The sequence below is a fragment of the Hyla sarda genome, chromosome 12, assembly GCF_029499605.1.
Source record: "Hyla sarda isolate aHylSar1 chromosome 12, aHylSar1.hap1, whole genome shotgun sequence".
NCBI lineage: Eukaryota > Metazoa > Chordata > Amphibia > Anura > Hylidae > Hyla > Hyla sarda.
Window position 1 is genome coordinate 55111623 of NC_079200.1, and position 27802 is coordinate 55139424.

The 27802-nt window shown below is 41.9% G+C and overlaps 1 protein-coding gene across 1 annotated transcript; it reads right to left on the reverse strand.

Moving 5' to 3' along the window:
• Positions 1-852: 852 nt before the first annotated feature.
• On the reverse strand, positions 853-23498 carry LOC130296970 (androgen-dependent TFPI-regulating protein-like). The gene is made up of 6 exons (XM_056549076.1): positions 22908-23498; positions 18509-18649; positions 16727-16828; positions 15183-15298; positions 11173-11324; positions 853-3661 (listed from the first exon to the last, which is right to left on the reverse strand). The coding sequence occupies exons 1-6, from the start codon at positions 23055-23057 to the stop codon at positions 3615-3617; spliced, it is 708 nt and encodes a 235-aa protein (XP_056405051.1). The 5' UTR covers positions 23058-23498; the 3' UTR covers positions 853-3614.
• Between the last annotated feature and the right edge of the window lie 4304 nt (positions 23499-27802).

The window sequence follows — 27802 nt, forward strand, 5'->3', positions numbered from 1 at the left end:
CAGTAGATTTTATTCACAGACCATAGGCTGAATGCAACAATCAATATTCAAAGATTACCCCCCCCCCCTCAATTCCTGAAGCATTAACTCTGCGTAATCCAGTACTATAAACCCCACATCATATGGTTAACAGTCTAATGGGCATACGGGAGCAACCCCAGAGACTCAAGTATGATCCAGTAAATAAACGTGACACAATCCAAACCCATCCCCATCCCCATCATCACAATCTTTCATTAACAGTGTTGTGCTCGACAATAAATTACATTTTACATCAATATACAGCTTCTTTCTGCTTGTATATTGAATATACAGGCATCCATGATTGTGTGTTGTAAACCAAGATTATCCACTGAAATAGCAATGGTCAGTAGCCTGCTTAGAAGTATATCCCCACTTTAGAACACCATTTATCAATCATAAACGGATCTAATTTACACACAGAATTAAGAGACTTAATTTTAGATAAATTAAAGACAGTACTGAAACAAGTTATAGGAGTACTGAATTATATTATACTCCAGAGCTGTACTTACAATTCTGCTGTTATTGGAAACAGTCACCATGCAAGTCAGACACATTCCGAACAGCTTGGGTAAGCACAGTATTGCAGGTGAAAGTTATTTTGTCATACATTACTGTACAATGAAATTAGTCCAGTGTAAATAGCAAAGTGAACTGCAAGCAAAGCAAGCATTGTCCAGACACTATACAAGCAGAGAAGTGAAAGATGTCAGCTCTGAAGTTTGCAGAATCATGAAAGCAGATCCGGACTAGAATACAGAATGTAACTCTGGATCAGTACAGGATAAGTAAATGTTTGTGCACAGAGAGGGAGATTTATCAAAACCTGGAGCAGTTGCCCATAGCAACCAGATTGCAGCTTTTATTTTTCTAATCAGATTGGTTGCTATAGGCGACTAATCAACTTTTTCTCTGCAGAGGGACATGTCAAAAGTTTGGATTTGTCAGGGTCTCAGTGCTAAGACCTATAAGTCTATGGAGCAGCAAGACTAAGATCACTATGAGCCAGGAGTATACAGCAATGCTGCACATTTCTCCCTGCTCATTCTGCTGATTGGTCAGGGTCTCAGTGCTGACACCCCCACTAATCAAAACTCTTAACATGTCAGATGTTTTTCTAACCCATGCAATGGTTTATGTGGATAGAATTCTATATGTAAAACATTTTTTCAAATTGTGAACATTTTTTTTAAAATGAGAGGCTTTTGGCTATGCTAGTTACCACTTACACTGATGTAGCGGAGTCAACCTGTTATACATGGCACAATGCTATTTCACCCACTAACTTCTAGAAGCCCTAACATAACGAGCTGTCACAAACAGATCCATAAGTAATAGCTTTAAGTAGTTAACAAAATTTAGCTCTGTCACATTTGTACAGTCTGTGTCTGATGAAAAATCATTTGGAATAAGCTTAGTATGTGCCTAAAATAGAAAAATTAAGGTTATTATTTGCTTCTATTTCAGGTTTTCTCTTTCCCCATTGTCTGTCTCCTAGTACATTACAATCCAATGTGATGTCTTACATAAGAATATCAAGTGACAATCACACTGCGGTCGGCCCCCACTGTTACCTGTTGACATTACAGACAAAACCACCACTTTGCTGCAGGAAATGGAAAAGAATGTGAAACAAGTATAGGACACAGTTTTTTCATGCATTATTAATCCTTTCTTGTATAAAAGGATACTGATCATTAGATTTTTGCATACATCAGCAGTGCATGTGAACACAATAACATCTGTAATATATCTTATTATGAAATGTCACATGCAGATCCACAGCACAATCTTTGAGATCATTGGAGTTTTTTTTGCCTCCGCATTTCGGTGGAAAGTCTTCTTTAGGCTAAATTTTCAAATTGACATGGTACAGATTTGGCTTGTGGATCTTCTGCAAATCAATTGTGGATCTGCTGACAAAATTTCCTGCAGCAAATCCGATCCATGCAACCTTCAGACACCTTTACAGTCATTAAAAATTGACAGTGTTAAACAGTAAATATAAGAGGGGAGGAGGGAGATGTAGCTGCAGATTCTCAATCAGTGCTTTAAAGGGGTTGTCCCATCTCTTGAGTCTGCTTTTTCTGGCCACCTCCAGCAGAGGTAGTCAGGAAAGCTGAAAGCAACCAGAGCGGGGAAGATACGCAATTTGCGTAACTCCCATTGACTCCAATGGGAGTTATGCTAACAGCAAATCTACAATGTTTACGTAACTCTGTTACGTAATTCCTCCACGGAGAAAAGCCCTACAGGTAATATGCATCTATACACTTGAAGAGGAACTGGATATTTTTTTTTTAATGGTAGGTATGTTTTACAAATCCCAGAATACACCTTCATGGATAAATACTTGTATTCTTCATGAGTTAACAGTGCTGGAGCATCTCATCTCAGAAATTGCATTTTGCTATTCTGCAGTTGTGCCTCTTGGAAATAGGTCAATAGATAGACAACTGGATGTTTCCACTGATCGTATAAGGTGTGTCCCTATTTTTTTAATAAGTTTTTGCAAGCTGCTGCTTTTAACCATGTGAACATGTCTGACAACAGTCCACTCATCGCTGACTGGGTAGGGGCACATTCCTTGGACAAGGACAATGGTAACACCTAGTTGTCTATTTACTCATACATTATGACATGTCAGAACCCGAATAACCGTGTCAATTGGTTGGCCAAGGGTAAATTAGAAGGGCACAACTAAGCCACAGTAGTCCAAATAGTTGGCTGGGGGCTTTCCTATCCTTGGCTGAGATTCCATAGCTGTCACGAGTCCTTGTGCAATTGTAACATACACGCAACACTGCATGTAAATACAACACTTCGCAGTCACTAAACAGATTTTCTGGTGTACCCCAGCACTAGACCTAGAGGCAGAGCAAGCGAGACTTGAGTCCTTCTTCCCTAAACAAATGCAAAACTACCACTCAAACCCATGACACGACCAAGGCAATTATTTACCGAACAAAAGAAACATTTAACATAATGTTTAAAGCAAGGTCCCACTGATACAATGTAAAAAGAAAAAAGAAAAAACAAGTTACATCTTCAGAGTCCCATAGCCACGCAACCAGCCATTACCCAGAATTCTTTTGTGCATAGGCTGCTGTTAGGCTACAGATTAAGGCAGGAACTATGACCAGCTTCAAGTTCATTCCTGCTGGGTAAAGCCATGTCTTCAGTATGTAAACATAAGATAAAAAAAAGTGCCAATATTTTATAATGGTGTTTACATCTTTGTCAATTTACATATGGATGCCAGGAAGGAGTATAAATGTTCACGTCGATCATTACATCGAACCGAGCTGTAAAACTTCTAGAGAATCGGTGCCTGTGAATTTGTAGATTATGTTGACAAGGATACAAGCTTAGATATTATCTGGAACGGGACGACTAGGTGCAGCCAGAGAGCTCTGCTCAGCTACAAGAGAACTGCAGAGCGGGGACCGGAAGCAATCAGCATTACAATGGTTGCTCTGTTGTAGCCATACCTTCCTTCTACAAAGGGTGGAAAGGGTTCTCTTTATTTAAAAAAAAAAAAAAAAAAAAATTATATAAAATTGTTGGTCCTGAATTTTGATTTTCGGCTCTTAGTTGCTCTTCTTTTTCCTCCTCTTTTTTGATGGACGTCCAGAGCCTACGGAATAAGCAGGAAGGTTAAAGACTGTGGCAAAAGTTATGTTACAGTATTGCTGTCAGGCCAGCAGAGAGAAGCTACTTATGAATTTATCTATTGTGTAACCTGGATATAATTGTAACTAACTGGGAGATGTTTTATGTCTATGCAGCTTTTAATCCTCTGACAGAACATAGATCTCGAAAATGGTAGGATTGAAATCGAAGTATATTAGGGCCTTATTACATTACAGAGCCTATCCATGGCTTAAAGGGGTTGTGCGCTGCCCTGCCTATCGGAGCTCCGCTCGCAGTGTCCGGAAGTTTATTACTCCGAATGCTGTGTGCGGGCTTCCGTGTTCGCGGCCGCCCCCTCGTGACATCACGCCCGGCCCCTCGTGACGTCACACCTGCCCCCTCAACGAAAGTCTATGGGAAGGGTTCACGTCCCCGCTGTCACGCCCTTCCCATAGACTTTGGTTGAGGGGGCGGGCGTGACGTCACGAGGGGGCGGCCGCAAACACGGAAGCCCGCACACAGCGTTCGGAGTAATGAACTTCCGGACGATGCGAGCAGAGCTCCAAAAGGCAGGGCAGCGCACAACCCTTTAAGCGTCTGGCAAGGAGAGCTGGAAAAACTATTGCTAGATCATTTGTGTCTCTCTTTCCTGTAAACTGGTATCTGACGCACATCCACTATAACACCGAGAGATGTGTGGCCAATTAATTTCTTAATGGTTAAGCATTTGCTTGTTCATTGGCTGATCACTGATCCTATTACACAGAGCTACACTGATCAAAAAAAATAAAGGGAACACTTAAACAACACAATGTAACTCCAAGTCAATGACACTTCTGTGAAATCACACTGTCCACTCAGGAAGCAACACTGATTGACAATTTCACATGCTGTTGTGCAAATGGTACAGACAACAGGTGGAAATGATAGGCAATTAGCAAGACCCCCCCCCCCCCCAATAAAGTAGTGATCTCAGTTCCTATGCTTCCTGGCTCATGTTTTGGTCACTTTTTAATGCTGGCAGTGCTTTCACTCTAGTGTTAGCATGAGACGGAGTCTACAATCAACACAAGTGGCTCAGGTAGTGCAGCTCATCCAGCATGGCACATCAATGTGAGCTGTGGCAAGAAGGTTTGCTGTGTCTGTCAGCATAGTGTCCAGAGCATGGAGGTGCTACCAGGAGACAGGCCAGTACATCAGAAGACGTGGAGGAGGCCAACAACCCAGCAGCAGGACCGCTAGCTCCGCCTTTGCGCAAGGAGGAGCAGGAGGAGCACTGCCAGAGCCCTGCAAAAATGACCTCCAGCAGGCCACAAATGTGCATGTGTCCACTCAAACAGTCAGAAAAAGACTTCATGAGGGTGGTATGAGGGCCCGACATCCACAGGTGAGGGTTGTGCTTACAGCCTAACACCGTGCAGGACGTTCGGCATTTGCCAGAGAACACCAAGATTGGCAAATTCGCCACTGGTGCCCTGTGCTCTTCAAAGATGAAAGCAGGTTCACATTGAGCACATGTGACAGATGTGACAGAGTCTGGAGACGCTGTAGAGAACATTCTGCTGCCTACAACATCCTCCAGCATGACCGGTTTGGAGGTGGGTCAGTAATGGTGTGGGGTGGCAATTCTTTGGGGGGCCGCACAGCCCTCCATGTGCTTGCCAGAGGTAGCCTGACTGCCATTAGGTACCGAGATGAGATCCTCAGACCTTGTGAGCCCATATGCTGGTGCGGTTGGCCCTGGGTTCCTCCTAATGCAAGACAATGCTAGAACTCATGTGGCTGGAGTGTGTCAGCAGTTCCTGCAAGAGAAAGGCATTGATGCTATGGACTGGCCCGCCCGTTCCTGAATCCGATTGAGCACATCTGGGACACCATGTCTCGCTCCATCCACCAATGCCACGTTGCACCACAGACTGTCATCAGGAGCATGCATAGGCATTGTAGGGAGGTCATACGGGCACATGGAGGCCACATACACTACTGAGCTCTATTTTGACTTGTTTTAGGGTACGTTCCCACACGGCGTATTTTGCTGCGTATTTGCTGCGTATTTGGTGCTGCGTATTTTCCTACCCATTGATTTCAACAGAGAAAATAAAATACGCAGCAGCAAATACGCAGAAAATACGCTGTGTGGGAATGTACCCTTAAAGGATATTACATAAAGTTGGATCAGCCTGTAGTGTGGTTTTCCACTTTGATTTTGAGTGTGACTCCATATCCAGACCTCCATGGGTTGATAAATTTGATTTCCAGTGACAATTTTTGTGTGATTTTGTTGTAAACACATTCAACTATGTAAAGACGAAAGTATTTCATACGATTAGTTCATTCATTCAGATCTAGGATGTGTTATCTTCGTGTTCCCTTTATTTTTTTGAGCAGTGTATATCAGCCTGTTCGGCCAATCACTGTTCTACAGGTAAAAAGTTGCGAGCATTAAAACAGCTGTTCTTACATAATTTTGGGGTGTTAAAAATAACATAAAAAAAATTTATATTGGCTCTAGTTTCAATGATATAAGCAACAAAGTAATGAAGTAAGGTTTATAAAATGCTTGATGCAATTTACACCATGGATTACATTATTAGTATTGGTGACCAATAGAAAACCGCCAAGCGTACCAAGATGATGCAATATTAAGTCAACAAATTCTATAAAAGTCACAGTATCTGTTGCTTAGCAAGTTTAGAGTGGGTTCACACTGCTTTTACTAACTAGGGGAACCAGATCTGGCCCCCTTCTCATTCATTTGAATGAGCCGACCGGAGTTACATAGTTACATAGCAGCATACCACGGTTTTCAGTCCAGTCAGAAAACCGGATACAGGGCAAAAATGACCCACCGGAAGTACTATGCGACTCCGGTCGGCTCATTAAAATGAATGAGAAGGGGGCCAGATCTGGTTCCTGTAGTTAGTAAATGCAGTCTGAACCCATCTTAAACTTGCCAAGCAACAGATACTGTGACTTTTACAGAATTTGGTGATGTAATATTAGCTAATATTGCATCATCTTGGTACGCTTGGCAGTTTTCTACTGGTCACCAATACTGATTATGCAATCTATGGCAAGTTGCATCAAGCATTTTATAAACCTTACTTCATTAGTTGGTTGCTTATATCATGGAAACTAGAGCCAATATACATTTTTTTTTATGTTATTTTTGTTTTTAGCAACCCAAAATTATGTAAGAACAGCTGTTTCCATGCTCGTAACTTTTTACCTGTGGAACAGTGTCATTTGCCTATTACCTAAAGTTGGAAAATGTAAAATGTCCATTGCATGAAAACTAGAGCCAACTAACAAATTTCATTATTATATTTAAATTCAGCATGTGAAATTCATTAAGAAATGGCAAATTTCATATCTGAAACAAATTTTTTTTTAAATATTTTGTAGAACAGTGAAATCGCTAATGGGGGCCTTAAAAAGTTAAAAGATCCAATTGATGTCCTAATGTAAACTTGTGTGCTTCACACCTTTAACTATAATAAACATAAAAGCACAGTCCAGCTTAAAAAAATGTATTTCCATTATAAAAACTGGGTTAAAGGGGTATTCCAGGCAAAAACTTTTTTTTATATATATCAACTGGCTCTGGAAAGTTAAAGAGATTTGTAAATTACTTCTATTAAAAAATCTTAATACTTCTAATAGTTTTTAGCTTCTGAAGTTTTCTGTCTAACTGCTCAATGATGATGTCACGTCCCAGGAGCTGTGCATGATGGGAGAATATCCCCATAGGAGCTGGACAGCTCCCGGGACGTGAGTCATCAGAGAACAGTTAGACAGAAAACAGCAACTCAACTTCAGAAGCTAATAACTATTGGAAGGATTAAGATTTTTTAATAGAAGTAATTTACAAATCTGTTTAACTTTCCGGAGCCAGTTGATATATAAAAAAAAGTTTTGGCCTGGAATACCCCTTTAATAGACAACCTTACCACCAAATCAGTGCATACATTTTTATGGTTAATCTAAAACTATATTTCAGCAGGAATTCATAGAGAAGCCCTATAGGTTACTTTTAAGGAAAATCTGTCATCAGTGTCACCTGCACAAATCTGTCGGGAGAGACAGTGTAGATGACACTGATGACAACCATACTTAACCTGATCTCATTCCGCGCTCCGGGTCTCTTGTTCCATGCTCCCGCTATCTTCCTCCGTATCACCGCTGCTGTTTGGTAGTGCAGGACCCAGAAGCGAAGCAGGAGCGGTTATGTCACGAAGCTCCGCCCATGCTTCAAGTCAGCCCCGGAACGGAAGATACGGAAGATGGTGGCGGGACAGCTGGAGCACGGAACAGGATCAGGTAAGTATCGTTGTCATCAGTGTCACATGCACTACCTGTCTGTACCGATAGGTTAATGCAGGTGAAACTGATAATTATTTTATCAGTGGGGAACCAGACTCCTAGAATTCCCACAGATCAGATAATTGAAGGGGTTGCTGAGGCCTCTTAACCACTTACCAGGCATAGCAACATTGCATTTGAAAGTGGATGTGTCCGGTAACATAGGAAAAACATGGGATCCTTCAGCAGAGCTTATCAGGTAAAATTTGTTCTTTATTTCCTTACACATATCAAAATCTTCATCGAAACATTATTGTAGAATAGTAATAAAGCCAACGCGTTTCAGCCTGTTACCTGGCCTTAGTCATGGATATATATTACAGTGAAAAGCATAAATTTAAAATACCATTTGTGAGAATGTGACTGGCACATCCCTGGGTAAGGTTTATGATCCCATCTGGTACTGGTTCTTTTGGTTCTTATGCCCCTCTGCTGTGTTATTCTATACTATTTACCTTTGCTGGGTATTTCATTGGCATGAGTGTGGTTTTAATCATTTATTCATACATTATATTACAGCCTTCCCTAGTATGTGTTCACCATAGATATTCTCCACTGTGCCATTGTTATTTTAATTTATGTTTTATTCTTGTGATTTTTCAATAAAGATTCATTTTGTATTTTTTGTAATTATGGTTTTGGTTAGTGTCGTCTTATTTTTGGTGTAGTATTACTTAGTTGAGACCCTAGTCTATACATATTTACCTTGCAGTGGGTGGTCTCTGCAGGATGCTTTTGGCAGTATACATGTGAACTGTCGCCAATATAAATTTCTCTAACACAATTTGTTTTTCTCTTTTTCCTCTGCAGATTGCTATATATGTCTTACTGAATGTAACTACTGCTTACATTATTTCCACATTTTTAGCTGATGATCTGTTCTATTTGTGCGCTAATCCTTGGTAGGATCAATATATATTCGTTTACATTATTTCAAAAAATGTTTTATGTTTTTCCTGCCTATTTGTTCATTCTGGGATAAAATATTGCCAGCGATGCTACTGTTACTTGATACTTTTATATTAGTATTGTTACCTATTTGTACATTAAGGGGGAGAGTTATCAAAACCTGTCCAGAGGAAAAGTTGCTGAGTTGCCCATAGCAACCAATCAGATCGCTTCTTTCATTTTTGAAAAGGCCTCTGAAAAATTAAAGAAGTGATCTGATTGGTTGCTATGGGTAACTGGTCAACTTTTACTCCAGACAGGTTTTGGTAAATCTTCCCCTTATATCCCTGCTATTTATATGGTAAAATTAGGTCCTGTCTCAGGTCACGAACAAAGGAGAACAGATTTTTCCTGATAAGCTCTGCTGGACGATCCCTTGTTTTTTCCTGTTCTTAGTCTGAGTGGAGTGGCTCACCACACTCCGTCCGTGCACTACAGCAGGAATGATAGCAAGTGGGCTGGCTACTCATACACTGCAGATTGTAGACTGTTTTTTTTTAATGCCTGGTAATACAGCTCAGTAAATTTTGTCCAATGGACCAGCTGCCATTCCAGGAACAGCTTCTATCAAATGTACAGATCTTTGTATGGTAAGGAACCCCAACCAGCACTCCCAGGAGTGCTGTAGCTCCCTCAATCAGCTGATCAGCCATACCCCCCCCCCCCCCCCCCCACAAAATCATATCGATGGACTGGAGGTATGTTCATAACATGACATGTCACAGCCCATGCCTAAGGCATCCGAAAGGAAGGGGCATCAAAATGTTTCATTTTCATTTCTCATCTTAGTGTTGCTGCTGGATAACTGTTTTAAAGGGGTACTCCGGTGAAACACTTTTTTTTTTTTTTTTTTTAAATCAACTGGTGCCAGAAAGTTAAACAGATTTGTAAATTACTTCTATAAAAAAATCTTAATCCTTCCTGTACTTATTAGCTGCTGAATACTACAGCGGAAATTCTTTTCTTTTTGAAACACAGAACTGTCTGCTGACATCACGAGCACAGTGCTCTCTGCTGACATCTCTGTCCATTTTGTGAACTGTCCAGAACAGCATATGTTTGCTATGGGGATTTCCTTTTACCCTGGACAGTTCCTAAAAATGGACAGAGATGTCAGCAGAGAGCACTGTGCTCATGATGTCAGCAGAGAGCACTGTATTCTAAATGGAAAATAATTTCCACTGTAGTATTCAAGCAGCTAATAAGTACAGGAAGGATTAAGATTTTTTTAATAGAAGTAATTTACAAATCTGTTTAACTTTCTGGCACCAGTTGATTTAAAAAAAAAAAAAAAAAGTTTTTCACAGAAGTACCCCTTTAATATCAGTCAGTAGCGGGGAAGGAGGGCCTTGGAGGTCAACTTTAACAGACAGGAAAATGTCTTAGTAGGACACTGCACAGCAGCAATACCAAGCACGTTTATATGATACCTTTTTGTTACATTATAGGAAAGTGTAGCAGACTGCATTTTCCTATAGAGTGGGCCACTGTAAAAATGCAAAGCCGGCGGACATTTTTTTTTTTTTTTTGCATTAGAGCCATTGGGAGATGTATGCTAAAGTATGGCTATACAGTGGCATTTGATTGTGGTAACTAAATGGCAATTTATAGGTGTTAATCAATCATATGTTAATTATATGAAATACATGTATTACGTTTTTTTTTTTGTATAGTGGTTTATATTTAAAGGGGTATTCTCATCACATACATTTAAAGCCTATCCATAGAATATGCCATTAATGTGTGATAGAAGTAGGTTGGGAAGTCATGGGTAGTAAGCTGGGCCTATATGCTGAAAGCAGAGGTGAAGGCATGTGGTTAAGTAACTTGCTGGCAGCAGACAGCAAATAAGCCCAGATTTTGGACCAGTTGAAAAAAAAATAGAAATACTGGATGCAGTAAAATGCAAAAAAAATAAAAATAATAAAAAAAAAAAAATATGGACCAAATGCAGCTTTCTTTTTTTTTGTTGATAAAATGGGGTGTATTTAGGTGCGTAAGACAGAAACAACTATATACATCATAGATCTGTTTTAAGGATATGCTATCAATAAACAAGCCTTGGAAAACCCCTTTAACCATCAATGTGCTCCGTTATTTGGATTAATGATGCCATCACCTACAGTCTTGTTGCTATAATACCATGAAAAAAAACACTGAATACAAAACTTTTGAATGAAGCATTTGAAATGCAAAACTTCTTACCCCAGCGCAGCCGTGTCAGCCACTCTCCCAAGCAGTAGAAAGCAAGAATAACAAAGAATGACGATGCAAAAAACACCAGCATCCCTACTGCATCCAGCTTGGCCAGGATGGGATACACCCAGATATCTGCTGCAAAATGCACCCATTGGACCCTGTGCAGAAGAGGAGAAAAATGGCATTAATACAGGGGAGACTGTGTCATCGTTTTACAATGCTACATGCACTGCATGGATGGATTCTGAGATGTGTCTTATAAAACGCAACAACTTTCTGATATAATGGGGGAGATTTATCAAAACCTGTGCAGAGGAAGAGTGGTCCAGTTGCCCATAGCAACCAATCAGATTGCTTCTTTCATTTTCCACAGGCCTCTAAAGAGGCCTGTGGAAAATGAAAGAAGCAATCTGATTGGTCGCTATGGGCAACTGGACCACTCTTCCTCTGCACAGGTTTTGATAAATCTCCCCAAATATGTTTATCAATGGTAAATGGGGGACATCCTTGTTCACCCTCTCAGGCTGGTTTTACAGTTTGGGTGATTGAACCTGCAACCTGACTGTAGGTTCAAACAGCCGAATTGAAATATCATTGGGATCAATAATGCTTATAGTCCAAGTCATTAAACGTTTGGGGCAGAACTTATGGCCTTAATACAGATGCAAAACGTGGCCATTCTGTGCTGCTGTGAAATTGGCCATATGTTAGAAACCCAGCCTAACCTAATCAGCTGAATGGGGTTGTTATGTATTCTGAGAGCTAAAGGAAGCACAAGTACACATCTCTTGTACTACAGGCCAAAAGCACCCTCACATAAAAAGAAATTACCTGCATGAAGGTCTGTGTGTATGTATTCACCAAGGCTGGGTCCACACTACGTTTTGTCCCATACGGGAGCGCATACGGCAGGGGGGGAGCTAAAAGCTCGCGCTCCCGTATGTCACCGTATGCGCTCCCGTATGTCATTCATTTCAATGAGCCGACCGGAGTGAAACTTTCGGTCCGGTCGGCTCATTTTTGCGCCGTATGCGCTTTTACAACCGGACCTAAAACTGTGGTCAACCACGGTTTTAGGTCCGGTTGTAAAAGCGCATACGGCGCAAAAATGAGCCGACCGGACCGAACGTTTCACTCCGGCCCGCTCATTGAAATGAATGACATACGGGAGCGCATACGGTGACATATGGGAGCGCGAGCTTTTAGCTCCCCCCTGCCGTATGCGCTCCCGTATGGGACAAAACGTAGTGTGGACCCAGCCTAACAGAAAGTAGGAACATAGAAACATAGATTGTGTCAACAGATAAAAGCCATTCAGCCCATCTAGTCTCTGAATGAATGATAGCCTTATGCTTATCACATACAAACTGAAACTCCTTCACTGTATTTTGCATTTGCAGCTACCACTTCTGCAGTAAGGCTATTCCATGTATACACTACATCTCTCATTATAGTGACACTAATAATATTCCTGCATAAACCTTTGCTCCTCTAATTTAAAACTATGTCCTATTGTGGTAGTTTTTTTTCCTTTTGAATATCCTGTTCTGCTTTACCGTGTGGAATCCCTTTATGTATATAAGGTATCATATCCTCTCTGTCTCTTCTTTCTTCCAAGCTATACATGTTAAGGTCCTTTAACCCTTCCTGGTTAGTTATCCTGCAATCCATGTACTAGTTTAGTATCTTCTCTGAACTTTCTCCAAAGTATCTATATCCTTTTGGAGATACGGCCTCCAGTACTGCGCACAATACTCCAAGTGAGGTCTCACCAGTGTTCTGTACAGCGGCATGAGCACTTCCCTTTATACGGCTAATACCTCTCCATATACACCCAAACATTCTGCTAGCATTTCCTGTTGTGTATATCATGTAACTTTAAGTCTTCTGAAATAATGACCCCCTCAATCCCCCTTCGCTCAGATACTGAGGTCAGGACTGTATCAAATATTTAAAATTCTTCCCTTGGATTTTAATCCCCCAGGAGCATTATCTTGCGCTTATTCACATTAAATGCCAGTCACCAGAATTCGGACCATTCATCTAGTTTATCTAAATCCTTTTTCATTTGATGTATTCCTCCAGAAACATCAACCATGTAACTAATCTCTGTGTCATCAGTAAAAAGACCAATTTCTTACCATTGAAACCTTTTGCAATATCGCTAATAAAGATAGTGAATAAAATGGGTCCCAGTACAGATCCCTTTGGGATCCCCACAACCTTGCTGTAAATATATACTCCATAGATTAAAACCTCTGTTGTCTGTCAATATGGGAGTCCAAGCTCAAAGATGGCGGTTTATTGATAAGACTTCTATGTGCGACCAAGTCAAAAGCTGTACTAAAATCTGCCATGTCTTATTTTAGTCACCCAGTAAAAAAATAAACTGAACTAAACCAATGTTGTTTTTCACCTTGAAATCTCACCTTGGGATCTTAGATGTTCCACAATTCTATTCTTTAATGTAGTTTCTAATTCCCCCAGTCTTACTGGCTTATACTTGCCGGATTACTCCCTACTACTATATTTTTATTTTTAAGAAATTGTGCTAATTTGCAATGTCAAGTATTAGTAAATGTATTTTAGGAAGTTGCACAGGTTTTTACTATACAAAGAAAAGAAAAAAAAGGAATCATTAACATGGAGAAATCAAGCCTCCTTGTAGGACTGGGTAAGAACTTACCATTATATCTCCTTTCTACTCTTCATGCCATGGTCAAAATGTGTTTAGGCTAGTAGCCAGACCAAATAATTAAAAGGGCAATGAGGGCAGGGAGCCGGTTTTCCGAGCTCCCCTTCCTCCTTAAAGGGGTTATTTGGAAAAGGGGTTATTCAGGAAAAAAAAAAATTTTCTCCAGCCTCAAGGGTACTTTAGATATGCCCACCTGCACACATTCTGTCCAGTTCTGCCACCTCCTTTTGGCTTCAGTGAGCTTATCTGCACATTGCTTTTTCTTTTGGCCGCGTGTTGCCGGGATACAATTCCTGGCAGTAAATGCGGCTCTCTACTGACTGCCGATGTGGTGAAAAATCCTGCGTCTTTCCCAGCTAACTGCACCAGTGCTTCTTGACGCACAGACCCTTCTTCCTAGCCCCTCAGAAAGCAGCTATTCACCGCTGAGCTATGGAGGAGCGGAACTAAAGGGCAGGAGAAGAAGCCTGCCCCAGGATATGAGCAGCTACCTGCTTTCCCTGCAATACTGTGAACTAGTTACCACTGCCTGCAGGGACTGTGCGGGGAGAGGCGGGTGCACTGTGAGGGAGACTCTGACTACTTCTGTATCTCAGCTCCTCTTTTTTAGATCACCAGTGGAAGGGACTCTACGTGCAGGCCCCTGCAAGTCCCTGCTTCCTATCCCCTAAGAAAACCCAGGCTCCTCAATGGATATGGCTGAGCAGGTGCTGGCTGCAGGACTCCCACAGCCAGTGCCTACTTTGCCATATCCAGTGATTAATAGTATATCCAGAAGTAGGGACAAGAGCTGTGGTATCTGGTTTCCCTCACACTGCACCGCCTCTCCCTACACAGTCCCTGCTTGTTAGAAGAAAGTTAGGCCAGGCATGCAGTGATGTCATGCTAGGGGGCCAGGCTTACCAGGAGACACAGCATCAAGTCATGTCTCCTAGCAAGCACTGAAACCGTCTTGGGAGGGCTCCCAGTAGGCCCTCATGTCCTAGTGAAGTGAGAGTGAAGACATTTGAATTTTCATCGTGGGGGTGGGCCGGGCAGTGAATATTGTGGAAGCAGGGGTGCTTTGTGTGCTGCCTCCCCGCCTCCATTGTGCACAGCACTACTATAGCAATGGATGAGGAAGTAGGAATAACTCTGCAACTACCCCACTAATTAAAGTAAGTGACCACTGTCACAATCTTATACATGGAACGTGCCAAGTTCTGCAGCTCAGCTCTATTAACTTGAATGCTGCAATACCAGAAACAGTGATGGTAAAGTGGCACTTACCCTAATTTTTCAATACATGGACATTTTGCATTAATAGAAAAGAAGTGCTTACCATGACAGATAGGCAATGCTAAACACTAGCAGGACAGCGAAGCCATTCTTCTTGCTCGGGTAATGATGTGAACATGCAAGGAGCTCAATAAGCACAAGAGGTAAGATAGCTGTATGCTGTAGAGAGAAATAGAGAAGGATGATCAGATGGTGTGTCCCACATACAAGATTACATGTATCTATACCCATCAGAATACCGAGGAATGAAAGGAACCAGTATTTTTCTCCACTCTGTAGGAATCATACCTTAGAACAGAGTTCACCCAATTGCCTTAGAAGGAGCAGGGTGCAAACTGGCCAAGACAAACGGGAGCTGCCAAGTATCCTTGCTAGTACATAAAGGTGGTCGACCACGTTTTTGCCTGTGGTCGGGAAAACGCATACGGCCGAAAAAGCAGCTGACCGGAGGCTGCAGTTCACTCCGGTCGGCTCATAGACATACATTAACTACGGTTCCCGAATACGGCTGAGTGGGGGCGCCGCGATTAAGCCCCGCCCACCCCTCCTCCCAGCCGTATACGGGAACCGTAGTGTGAACCCAGCCTAATGCAGAGAAGCACAGCCTTCATGAAGGCTGAATCATGTTTCAATTCATAAAATTATACTATTCCCTAGAAGAATTGCTTCTAAAAGATGATCAATTAAATAGTAATCTAACCCTCCAGAAAGTGACAACTACAAGTTATAATATTCTTTAATATTCTCACCCTTTACACGTGAGGTTAATCAGTTTTCTGTCAGATAATCTAGAATATTTGATCATCTGGCTACCATAAGGTCCCATGGATGCAGACAATGAAATATTTTACTTCTGCACAATTATTTTTCATGTAAAGTTAATTTGTCCAAAAATGTATAAGATTTAATATGTGTCAGATTAGATATATTCTGGATTACTGGATATATTCTGGATTACTGTTGCTGTCAGGGCATGCTGGTAGTTTTACTTTCGTCACGGTTGGAGACCACAGTCTTAACTGGCCATCCTTGCTCAGTCTTTCGACATTATTTAGCAGTTTGTTCATTTTAAGGATTTCAGATTAAATAGATTTCACTGTAATTGTACAATGCCATGCAATAGCTAGATTACATAACTAAATATCAGATCCTCTGGATCAGTGGCCTTCAAACTGTGGCCCTCCAGATGTTGCAAAACTACAATTCCCAGCATGCCCGGACAGCCGTTGGCTGTCCGGGCATGCTGGGAGTTGTAGTTTTGCAACATCTGGAGGGCCACAGTTTGAAGACCGCTGCTCTGGATCATTGCTGTAGGTACATTTTTTTTTTTAAAGAATTGCCTCCTGGTGAGATATTATAATGTTTACACACCACAATGGATCTGGTTATTTTTTTATGTATAAATATGTATTCTGCCCATAGAGAGGAGATATGATATTTTCCCCAACCTTTGGCTCTCCAGCTGTTTAAAAACTACAACTCCCAGCATGCTTTGACATGTTCAGCTGTCAGACCATGGTGAGAGTTATAGTTTTGCAATAGTTGGAGAGCCACAGGTTGGGGAACACAGAATTATAACAGTCTTACCATGGCATGATTAAGCCAATGTGGAATGATGCTGTCCAGATCTTTGGGGTAGACCAGCTCTCTATCATAGAAGTACAGACTCCAGAATGAAGTAAACACAAACTGAAAAAGAAAAAAAAAATTGATCAAAAACTGAATACAAGTGATGACTGAAGCTGGCCATACACATGAGATTAACTCCTTAAGGACCAGGCCCATTTTGGCCTAAAGGATCAGACCAATTTTATTTTAGCATTTTCGTTTTTTCCTCCTCGCCTTCTAAAAATCCTAACTTTTTTATATTTCCATCCACAGAGCCATATGAGGGCTTGTTTTTTGTGTCACCAATTGTACTTTGTAATGACATCACTTATTTTACCATAAAATGTACGGCACAACCAAACAAATATTATTTATGTGGGAAAATCGAAAAGAAAACCGCAATTTAGCAAATTTTGGAAGGTTTTGTTTTCACGCTGTACACTTTCCGGTAAAAATTAGGTTTTCTTTATTCTGTGGGTCAATACGATTAAAATTATACCCATGATTATATTCTTTTCTATAATTGTACCACTTAAAAAAAATCTCAAACCATTTTAACAAAATTAGTATGTTTGAAATTGCCCTATTTTGACCACCTATAACTTTTTCATTTTTCCGTATATGGGGCGATATGAGGGCTATTTTTTTGCGCCATGATCTGTAGTTTTTATCAGTACCGCTTTTGCTTAGGTTTTACTTTTTATAAATTTTTTATAAAACATTTTTGGAATAAAATGTGACCAAAAAGCAGCAATTTTGGACTTTTTTTTTTTCACGTTTACGCTGTTCACCGTACGGGATAATTAACAATATATTTTAATAGTTCAGACTTTTATGCACGCGGCGATACCAAATATGTGTATTATTTTTTTAATGCTTTTTTGGGGGTAAAATGGGAAAAACGGACGTTTTACTTTTTTATTGGGGGAGGGGATTTTTCCAATTTTTTTACTTTTTAATTCTACATTTTTATTTATTTATTTTTTTACACATTCATAGCTATTAGTTGATTGCTAATACTGTTCAGTGCTATGTATAGGACATAGCACTGATCAGTATTATCGGTGATCTTCTGCTCTGGTCTGCTCGATCTCAGACCAGAGCAGAAGACCCCGGGAGACAGCCGGAGCAGGGTGAGGGGACCTCCGGCCGCCATGCTGGATGATCGGATCCACGCAGCAGCGCTGCGGGCGATCCGATCATCCATTCAAAGTACCGCACTGCCGCAGATGCCGTGATCTGTATTGATCACGGCATCTGAGGGGTTAATGGCGGACATCTGCGCGATCGCGGATGTTCGCCATTACCGGCGGGTCCCTGGCTGCTGATAGCAGCCTGGACCTGCCGGGCATGAAGCGAGCACCACTCCGGTGCTCGCGATCATGGCGGCGCATAAATGTACGTCATGGTGCGTTAAATAACATGTCACCATGACGTACATTTACGTCCATTGTCGTTAAGGGGTTAATGCTTGGCAAACCTGGCAAATCTGTTGGAAAAGGACAACTACCTAATGTGTATGGGAGCCTCCTGATTCTTACTATGCTGAAGTGAGAAGGAGGTGTGAGAAGGATTGGTGACCTCTTTAAGTTACCGCCATAGTAGAGTAGCAGCAGCTAAGATGACAGCTATGTTATGTGTATGGCCATCTTTACATACAAGCAAAGAGTCAAACTATTGTATATGAAAACCATGCATTCATTACAGTGCATGCCACCTTGTGGACACATTTCATAGAAGTAGTTGAACTGCTAAGCTCACCACGCCAACAGGAAATGCCAATACTGCAAAGATGCAGTCTTTCAACCGCGTGAGAACTGAGCAAAGTCGATTCCGAGTGGAAAGGCAGAGCTGAAGGAGATCGCACAGTAGGCAGACACCAAAGAACGCCGTCTGAAGAACCTGGGGAGACAAGTATATGTTGGATTAAAATTGTTCGAAAGCAGCATCACCTACATTATGAAAAAACCTACACAATCAGCTTTTTAGAGACAGTGGGAGACATGTATCAAAGATTTTACTCCTGTTTTGTGTGTATTTTTTTGCGCAAAATTTTGCGCAATCCCATTTTTTTGCGCACGTTTTGGTAGAGCATGTCCTCCAGATGTGGCTGAATCGGGGTACCTTGGAGTGACATCTATAGTACACATGGATTTATTAACTGCGTACTTTTCCTTTACACCAAAAATTTTGCCGCAAGAGCTCTTTTTTTTGCGCAAATATAAGCCATCTTGGACTTAACGTAGCAAGATGCTCTAAATCATCGATTCTATTTTCCAAAGAGTAGATTGAGGAGATTACTATATTTACCCGCAATTTATGAAACTCATTGCACTTGATTGATAAATTTAGCGCTTCTGCTCATAATTTAGAATTTGGGAAAAGGGGTAAAATGCTTCTACCATACACAAATAATGATACATGTCTCCCAGTGTCTTTCTATATGTGCAACTCAGCTTTGGATTGCAGCCCCTGCCTACGGAATAGTTAGATGTCAAAGTGGTCATAGAGCATAGCCTCTGCACAGAGCGCTTTAACAGGCACTTGATCCCCCAAATATCAGCTTATTGATGGGGGTAACTGGGGTTTATAATAGCTGAAAAACCCTTTAATGTTTAGGCATCTATATATACTCTAACAATGACGTCAGTGGGTGCATCTCCACACTAATTCTTGCTGTCAGTCTATGCAGGTGATGTGGTGTTTTCTATGGGGAAAAGTTAAGCAGGTGCACGTACTGACATCTTATAGGAAGTTCTGTCTGGTAAATGTTTCACGTCATTATCCTGGATACACACACCCACAATGTTCCATAAATCAAGCAAATAGCGAGTTATCTAACTGCAGGCTCAAGGCTTACCTTACCTACATAACTATGGAGGCAGACTCCATTACTTATACCTAAGATTCCTAAGATTTCTCCAGTGTCAGATATGAGGTCACACTTCATCAGCTCTGGAGAGGTAGCTGAACCGCAGGATTAGATACAGGAGTAAAGAGCAATTCATCCATGAGTGTTGGGTGATGAACTGCGAACAGTCAGCAATGATGGATGCAGGCACTCCGATAGTGAACAGCATGGATAGATGGATATATATATATATTATATTCCAAATTATAGCACATGTAAAGACTCTGTACATCATGTGCTATAATTGTGCAGGCCTATACTATACAGTGGGACGAAGGGACTATCTAACGTCAGGGCCTCCCGATCAGACATGTTGGATTTCAACTGCCTGATCTTATTTTTCTGAAAACAAAGATCAGTTGAAATCCAACATGTCTGATTGGGAGGCCCTTATAGCGGGTGCAACCTGGACTATCAGCGTTAGGACCACGCAAATGTGCATCTCATAGACGGCAATTCAGTCTGACAGAATTCCGCCCAAAGAATCAACATGTTAATTATTTGGGCATACATCCATTGAACCAGCAGAATTCCATAGTGCGCACAGAGCAGCAGATTCCCAATGAAATCAAAATGTCCGCAGTGTGAATGAGCCCTTACCCCTTCACAAATGTCAATCGGAAAACGTATGTGCATGTGGGTGAATGGGAAAGATAGATGTTGACCAAACTGAACATTTATGTGTATGTAGGGATCAAGAGATAACATTAAAGGGGCACTCCGGCGCTTAGACATCTTATCCCCTATCCAAAGGATAGGGGATAAGATGCCTAATCGTGGGGGTCCCGCCGCTGGGGACCCCCGTGATCTTGCACGGAGCACCCCGGTTAAAATCAGTCCCCGGAGCGTGTTCGCTCCGGGTCCGATTACCGGCGACCACGGGGCCGGCGGCATGTGACGTCACGCTCCGCCCCTCAATGCAAGCCTATGGGAGGGGGCGTGACAGCTGTATTGTATTTCCTGTTTGACTTTTTCTTTTTTTTTACTACAAATCCCACAATTCCATTTTCCTTCCTCCCACACACCCCACCCATTGAAACATAAATGAGCTGCATCCATCAAAAAACCTGTGGTTTTCAATCAGGGTGCCTTACAGCTGTTGCATTAGTTGCAGACTGATCTCTCTCCCACGAAGCAATCCCTCCACCTCCACCCATTGAAGCAGACAGGCTCCCTGTCATCAGCTGACTAGTGAGTCAGATCTTGGCCGCATTGCAATCTGGGAAAAATCTGAGACAACAGTCATTTTGTATGCTGTTAAAAATAAATATTGGGGTGAAAATAACAGAAGAATTGTGAGAAAACCGTCACATACAGGTACAGACACTATATTATGAACTACGCTAACTTTACAGCCCCTGTAGCATAGTCAGATAAAAAATAATCTTGGAATACCCCTTTAACTTGGTTGTGCATTAAAAGGCTAGCCATGCAGCGTGGTTTACCCTCTAGTACCGTGCTCAGTGATTGGCTGGATGAAAATGTGCCATATTGACTATACCACCAGGAAGTGCAGTGTGGCAACAACCAGGTGCTACAAGGTTACTGAGGGAGGTAAGTACAAGTGTTTTTTTTTTTGTTTTTTTTGTTTATGCAGGGAGCATGGACTTATTTAAGTTTCATTAAAGGGGTACTCCGCTGCTAGACATGTTATCCCCTATCCAAAGGATAGAGGATAACATCTGATCGCGGGAGTCCGGCCGTTGGGGACCCCCGCGATCTCTGCTGCGGCACTCCAGTCATCCGGTACACGGAGCGAACACAGCTGCCACGCCTCCTCCATTTGTGTCTATGGCAGGAGGCGTAACGGCTGTGTACTAGTCGTCACGCCCCCTCCCATAGACATGCATGGAGGGGGCGTGGCATGACTTCACGATCACGGAAGCCCCTGGCTTCTGTGACCGTAACGCTTCAGTGCCGGCCTGGGGTACCCGCGACCAGACACCCCCCCCCCCCCTGCAATCAGACATGTTATAGAACATGTCTAGGGGTGGAGTACCATTTTAAATGGGAAAAGTATGTTATAGGAATCTACCTGCTTAGCACAGTGTTTTCCATTCAGTGAGCCTCCAGCTGGAGGAGCTGTAGTTTTGCAACAGCTGGAGACACACCGGCTTAGCGGATAGATTTTTAATACTTTTCAAAAGTTAAACGTAAACAGTGTGAACCCGGCCTACTTGTTCTCAACCGTACGTACACTCCACCTCAACAATCACAACCCTTTGACATGCTGTAAGTCACCTTTACCCAGAGGCAAAGTCCCCTGCGTCCCTGTGATTGTCATCAGGGTTATCACCTTGTTCCTGCAGGCGGGAAATGATACAGGATCAATAAAATGCCATAAGGCTCAGTTTCTACTTTTTTTTTTCTGGCAGTTTTTGAAATACTGCCACTGCAATTTTTGAGCCAAAGTCAGAAGTGGATCCATAAGGGAGGAGAAGTGTAAGTCCTTCCTTTATATGTCATATTCCTTTTGAATACATTTCTGGCTTTGGATCGAAAACTGCAGTGGAAATATTCCAAAAACTGCCAGAAAAAAAAAACAAGTGGAAACTTAGCCTAAACGCTGTTTCTGAGACCCCCAGAATCAAGAGAATTGGGATTTAGGCAATTCTTGTCCACTACTAGTCCATTGGTGAACCATTTTTTCATGCGGCCCCTTCCTCTGAAGTCTAAGGGAAGGACTGAGGTCCCTTCCAGTGGTTGAATCTACACTATATCCTATGGATCCCTGCGGCTCGTATGCTGCTCCATGACGCACCTCCTAATATGATACATGACTATCTAGATCAGTGGTCTTCAACCTGCGGACCTCCAGATGTTGCAAAACTACAACTCCCAGCATGCCCGGACAGCCGTTGGCTGTCCGGGCATGCTGGGAGTTGTAGTTTTGCAACATCTGCAGGTCCGCAGGTTGGAGACCACTGATCTAGAACATGACTATCAGTCACAAATCTAGAAAATAAAACTGCCATATATATATATATATATATATATATATATATATATATATATATGACACTATGCAGGACATGTCACATGACAGGTCTGCAATGTGGGGGTCCGAGTAACACTACCAATAAATATCATACTGTAAGCCCAAATTTTATTAACCCCTTTATGAGAATGTTATACACTAACATGCTGGGATTTTGCACCAAGGTTGCACCATTCATTCATTTTAGCTGCTGGGTCACGTCAGGACTCACAGGAAGGACCTAACCCCCCAGAGCCCCAGTCATGGTTTACCTGGTTAAGAAAGGTCAGGTACTTCCACCTGCCTCCATAAGAATGGGCCCCATGATTCAGCCTGGAGCCGGTCACCTCAAAATTCTGCCATACCGCGAACACACTCCAGGCCAAGAAACCCAGATGAAGGACAATCCCCAGCGCCGCCATCTTGGCGAAGATCGTAAGGAGCCAGCACACTGAGGGCGTCCCCTCGGCTCACTTCCGTCAGTCAAGGGTCCGGTGTGACAGAGAACACACAACCGCACAGATAGCAGTGTTCCTAGGTACGGGAACAAGGTCCAAACCGACTGCAGAGAGTGTGAACGCTAGAGGCCACAATGTTTCTCGCCACAAGTCAATACCGTTAGCCGGCGGCCGCCATGTTGTTGGATACCAAAATTGTCAAAATGTAGTTTCAGAGTTGTATCTCTTGTGGTAGGAGACAGGTAAGGTGATAGATACAGTGCCATCTGCCGTGCCAGTCCATGTACCCAGATTTATATGTAAACCTGAGGTACGAGTTTTTGGGTGGATTACGGATATGTATGGCTATGACCACAGTGGACAACTTTGTGGTGATATTTTACCACAGTGGTCTCCAAACTGCGGCCCTCCAGATGTTGCAAAACTACAACTCCCAGCATGCCCGGACAGCCGTTGGCTGTCCGGGCATGCTGGGAGCTTTAGTTTTGCAACATCTGGAGGGCCGCAGTTTGGAGACCACTGTTTTACCACAACGAGCAAACCAGATGTGCAATAGTAACAAATGTCAAAAAAAATAAATAAATAAATAAAAACTGTTTAAGCGACATAGTATCACATTTTAGAAAAAAAAAAAATTACTTTTAGAACAAGTTTTAGGGTACGTTCCCACACGGCGTATTTTGCTGCGTATTTGCTGCGTATTTGGTGCTGCGTATTTTCCTACCCATTGACTTCAACAGAGAAAATAAAATACGCAGCAGCAAATACGCAGCAAATACGCCGTGTGGGAATGTACCCTAAGGATGATTTTCAGTCAGATTTTGGGTGCACTGAACATGTATCCCTCCTCCATGTTGCCTAAACCATAATAATCAGAAAAAATCTTGGTAACTGTGAATAAATGAATGACACTTGGTGCGGTTTCCCCATCCACTTGTCATAGATATGGCATGTGAGGTGGACACCATTATGACAGAAAGGTGGCATAATTATGAAATTAATAAACCAAAGGTGATTTTTCTTTTCAGAGGTCACCCACTCACTCCTCGCCAACTTTCCTATATCTGTGATGGATCCGTCCATTAGACTGCAGGATATTATCGCTTCAGTGACAATGTGCTTTACACCATTCCAGTGACACCACAGCGACAACTCCAACACGTACACCTGTTGTGTGCCACGATATAGGCAGGCAGTGGCAAATGTAAGCCATGGCCCGCAATGCAAAACAAATGCATGAAAGGGTAGGTTCATACTGACCCTCATTTACCATTCTAAACCCGACTTGTTTTGTCGAGTTTTTTTGGCGCATCTTTGTCTGCGACATGTGCGCCAGTCTGCGACACAATGCAACATTTTTTCCCGACGGACCCGATGTGGATTCTCCCAAACCCGAAAAAGGGGCGTAACCCGACATTTCTGATCTTTCCCACGTATTTATAAAGGTTTCCAACCTGAATTTGTTGAATTGTTGTGGATTTTTTCCCGACAACTCAGAGGAGTTGGAAACCAAAACCAACAAAACCCACGTGCGACAAACAGGATGCGACATAATAATAAATACCAGGGGAAAAAAGCAGTCGGGTAAGAAAGCAACATAGACTTACAACCCGATTTTCTAAGTAAATGAGGGCCACTGTGTTTGTGCCCTTGTTAGGGTGCATTCACACCACGTTTTTGCAATACCGTTCCCGTGTACGTTTTCTATATGAAAACCGTACGGAACCGTATTGAAAACCGTATGCATTGACTCTCCATTGAAAACCGTATGCCAAAAGATGCATCAGGTTGTGTCCGTTTTGCATCCTGTACGGTTTTGTCAGTTTTTTTTTTCCCATACCCAAAACCGTAGTCTACCACGGTTTTCAGTCGGGTGAAAAACTGTATTAAACCGTATACGTTATTTTTTTTTAACATGGGAGTCAATGGGAACCGTACAGAACCGTATGTGCATACGGTTCCATCCGGTTTTCACCATACGTTTTTTTGACTTTGCACAGTTTTTTTTCTTGGAATTTCAATCAAACAAGTGAAACTTTATTCAAAATGGAGTGAAAAGTTAAAAAACTTATATATTTTTTTCCTGTATATATGTTGAAATTTGTACACACGTTTTGATACAGTTTAGTCAGGTTTTGAGGAATCAGTTTTTCATCAAAAACCTGATATGGGAACTGTATTGCAAAAACGCGGTGTGAATGCACCCTTAGTTTTGTCTGTCGGAGCAGCGGACCCTATTGCTTCTGAATAGAGTCACTAGGGACATATGCAATATTTTTTGCGGACTCAAAAATGTGGGCTGCTGCGGTTTGGAAATAGCTACTAGGTCCCGAATGGAGTCACTAGGTAACTAACTCCATTCAGCCATAGAATGCAATAGGGTCTGCTGGTCCTGTTAACAGTATATGTCGGCATCCTGTTTTCGGCCATATGCGGACTGATACTACTAACATAGTATGAACCTACCCTTATATGGTGTACTTTTTTTTGTGGCAGCTCACAAATCTTAGTGGAAACATAGCCTTAAAGGGGTACTCCGGTGAAAACCTTTTATCTTTTAAATCAACTGGTGGCAGAAAGTTAAACATATTTGTAAATTACTTCTATTAAAAAAATCTTAATCCTGCCTGTACTTATTAGCTGCTGAATACTACAGAGGAAATTCTTTTCTTTTTGGAATGGTGTCTGATGACATTTTATCATGTAAAACTACTCTATGGTCTTTCCCACCATGCTGCTGCTCAGTTTCAGGGTCTTGGCAATCTTCTTAAAGTCTAGGCCACCTAGGCAACAAGTATTTTTTACAGATCCTCTGAGAGTTTTTTGCCACGACGTGCCATGTTGAACTTCAAGTGACCAGTATTAGAGAGTGTGAGAGCGATAACACCAAATTAAAGACACCTGCTCCCCATTCACATGTGAAATCTTATAACGCTAATGAGTCACATGACACTGGGGAGGGAAATGACTATTTGGGTCCAATTTGGACATTTCCACTTAGACATTAATGGCTGTGTGTAAAAATATTTACAAAAATGTGAGGGGTGGACTCACTTATGAGAGATACTGTACATCGGTGCTCTGTTCGCAACAAAAAAAAAAAACTGAGCGGGACAGTCTATTGCACAAAGGACACCCATAGGTCTTGACAGATCCTATTGTCTAGTGTGCATTTGTTAGCCGGATTTGAGTGGAAAAATATTCTTGGATAGATCCAAATAGAAAATCTGCTGGCATTGCACCCTCCTTTCTCACCCCTTATATCGGCAACAGTCCCCAGGTTCCAAAGTATATAGTACAGCCATTGGATCTGACAAAGTATATGGTATGCTCATTGGATCTGACGAAGAGGGGGTCTCCACCCCTCGAAATGCGTTATCCCTGCACATTCCTGCATGAATAAAGTATTCACTGCTATATTGAAAACAAGACCTAAGGCTATTATTCATCTTGAAAAGGAGCGCTTTTGGAGCACCGTGTTCTTCCGAGGATCTTAGATCCTCACTTTTTGCTTCCATTGACCAGACGTCCAGGACCGGTTCCCGGGACGGTGAGGTGCCAGCAGCCCTTTCTAGACCGCGTGTCCCCCAGAGATCTGGGATCAAAGCTGAATACGGTGTTGTGCCTGGGACACAACACGCTCAGGTGAGCGCAACACCTTTCTTCTCATCTCCACACTACTGCCTAAACAGAATCATGGCACATTAGTGTGCTTTTTCTCTGTTTCTTTTTTTCATACATATATTGAGTCTCTTTTGGTCTTAGAGTATACATAGCAATAGAATATTTGGAGTTGTTTTCTTTGAAAAGGCTGATGGTTGGAAAATAAGCAAATTGTTTAGGTCCCAGAGGCCCACCACTCAGCAGTGTAGCAATTTTTCACATGAACTCCTATAAAGAACCTCTTTGGAAAAGATATTTGTGAAAGCTCCAAGTAGAGCAATAAAAATGTGACCCAAGATTCCAATTCTTTCACACTAACTCCTGACGATAGTTATTTCATGCATTTAGAATTTTCATTCCTTAGGGAAGGGGGTAGGGGGTTCATCGGTCATCAGTAAATAAAGTTTGCTAAAATTCTTTACCATTTTTTGAGAATGGTTGCAAAAAGCATCTCTGGCTCATCCTGCCTTGCATTTCACAGACCACTCATAAATTTAAAGGGGTTATCCACCATAAGGTGATTTTAGTACGTACCCGTCAGACAGTAATGGACATCCTTAGGAAGGATTTGCACTTGTCTTGGGGCTTAATGGCTATGTTGTGAGATTACCATATCATTGTGGGTAGCTTTTTGTGAACTAGTATTTACTGTTTAAGTTTTTCTTCTTTACCTACAAATCCCATAATTCCATTTTCCTCCCTCCAACACATCAGCCACCCCACCCATTGAAACATAAATGATCTGCATCCATTCCAAAAAAACTATGGTTTTCAATCAGGGTGCCTACAGCTGTTGCATTAGTTGCAGATTGATCTCTCTAGCACCAAGCGATCCCTTCACCCATTGAAGCAGACAGGCTCCCTGTCATCAGCTGACTAGTGAGTCAGGTCTCGGCCGCATTGCAACCTTTGAAAAATCCAAGACAGCAGTCATTTTGTATGCTGTTAAAAATAAATATTGGGGTGAAAATCACAGAAGAATTGTGAGAAAACCGTCACACACAGGTAAAGTCACTATATTATGAACTACACTAACTTTACAGCCC

Excerpts from the sequence above, each read along its gene's own strand:
- LOC130296970 (XM_056549076.1), bottom strand. The coding sequence starts at position 23,057 with ATGGCGGCGCTGGGGATTGTCCTTCATCTGGGTTTCTTGGCCTGGAGT. Across the intron at positions 18,650-22,907 it reads ACCTGACCTTTCTTAACCAG|GTTCTTCAGACGGCGTTCTT; the intron begins GTAAACCATGAC and ends TTGTCTCCCCAG. Across the intron at positions 15,299-16,726 it reads ATTGGCTTAATCATGCCATG|CATACAGCTATCTTACCTCT; the intron begins GTAAGACTGTTA and ends TTCTCTCTACAG.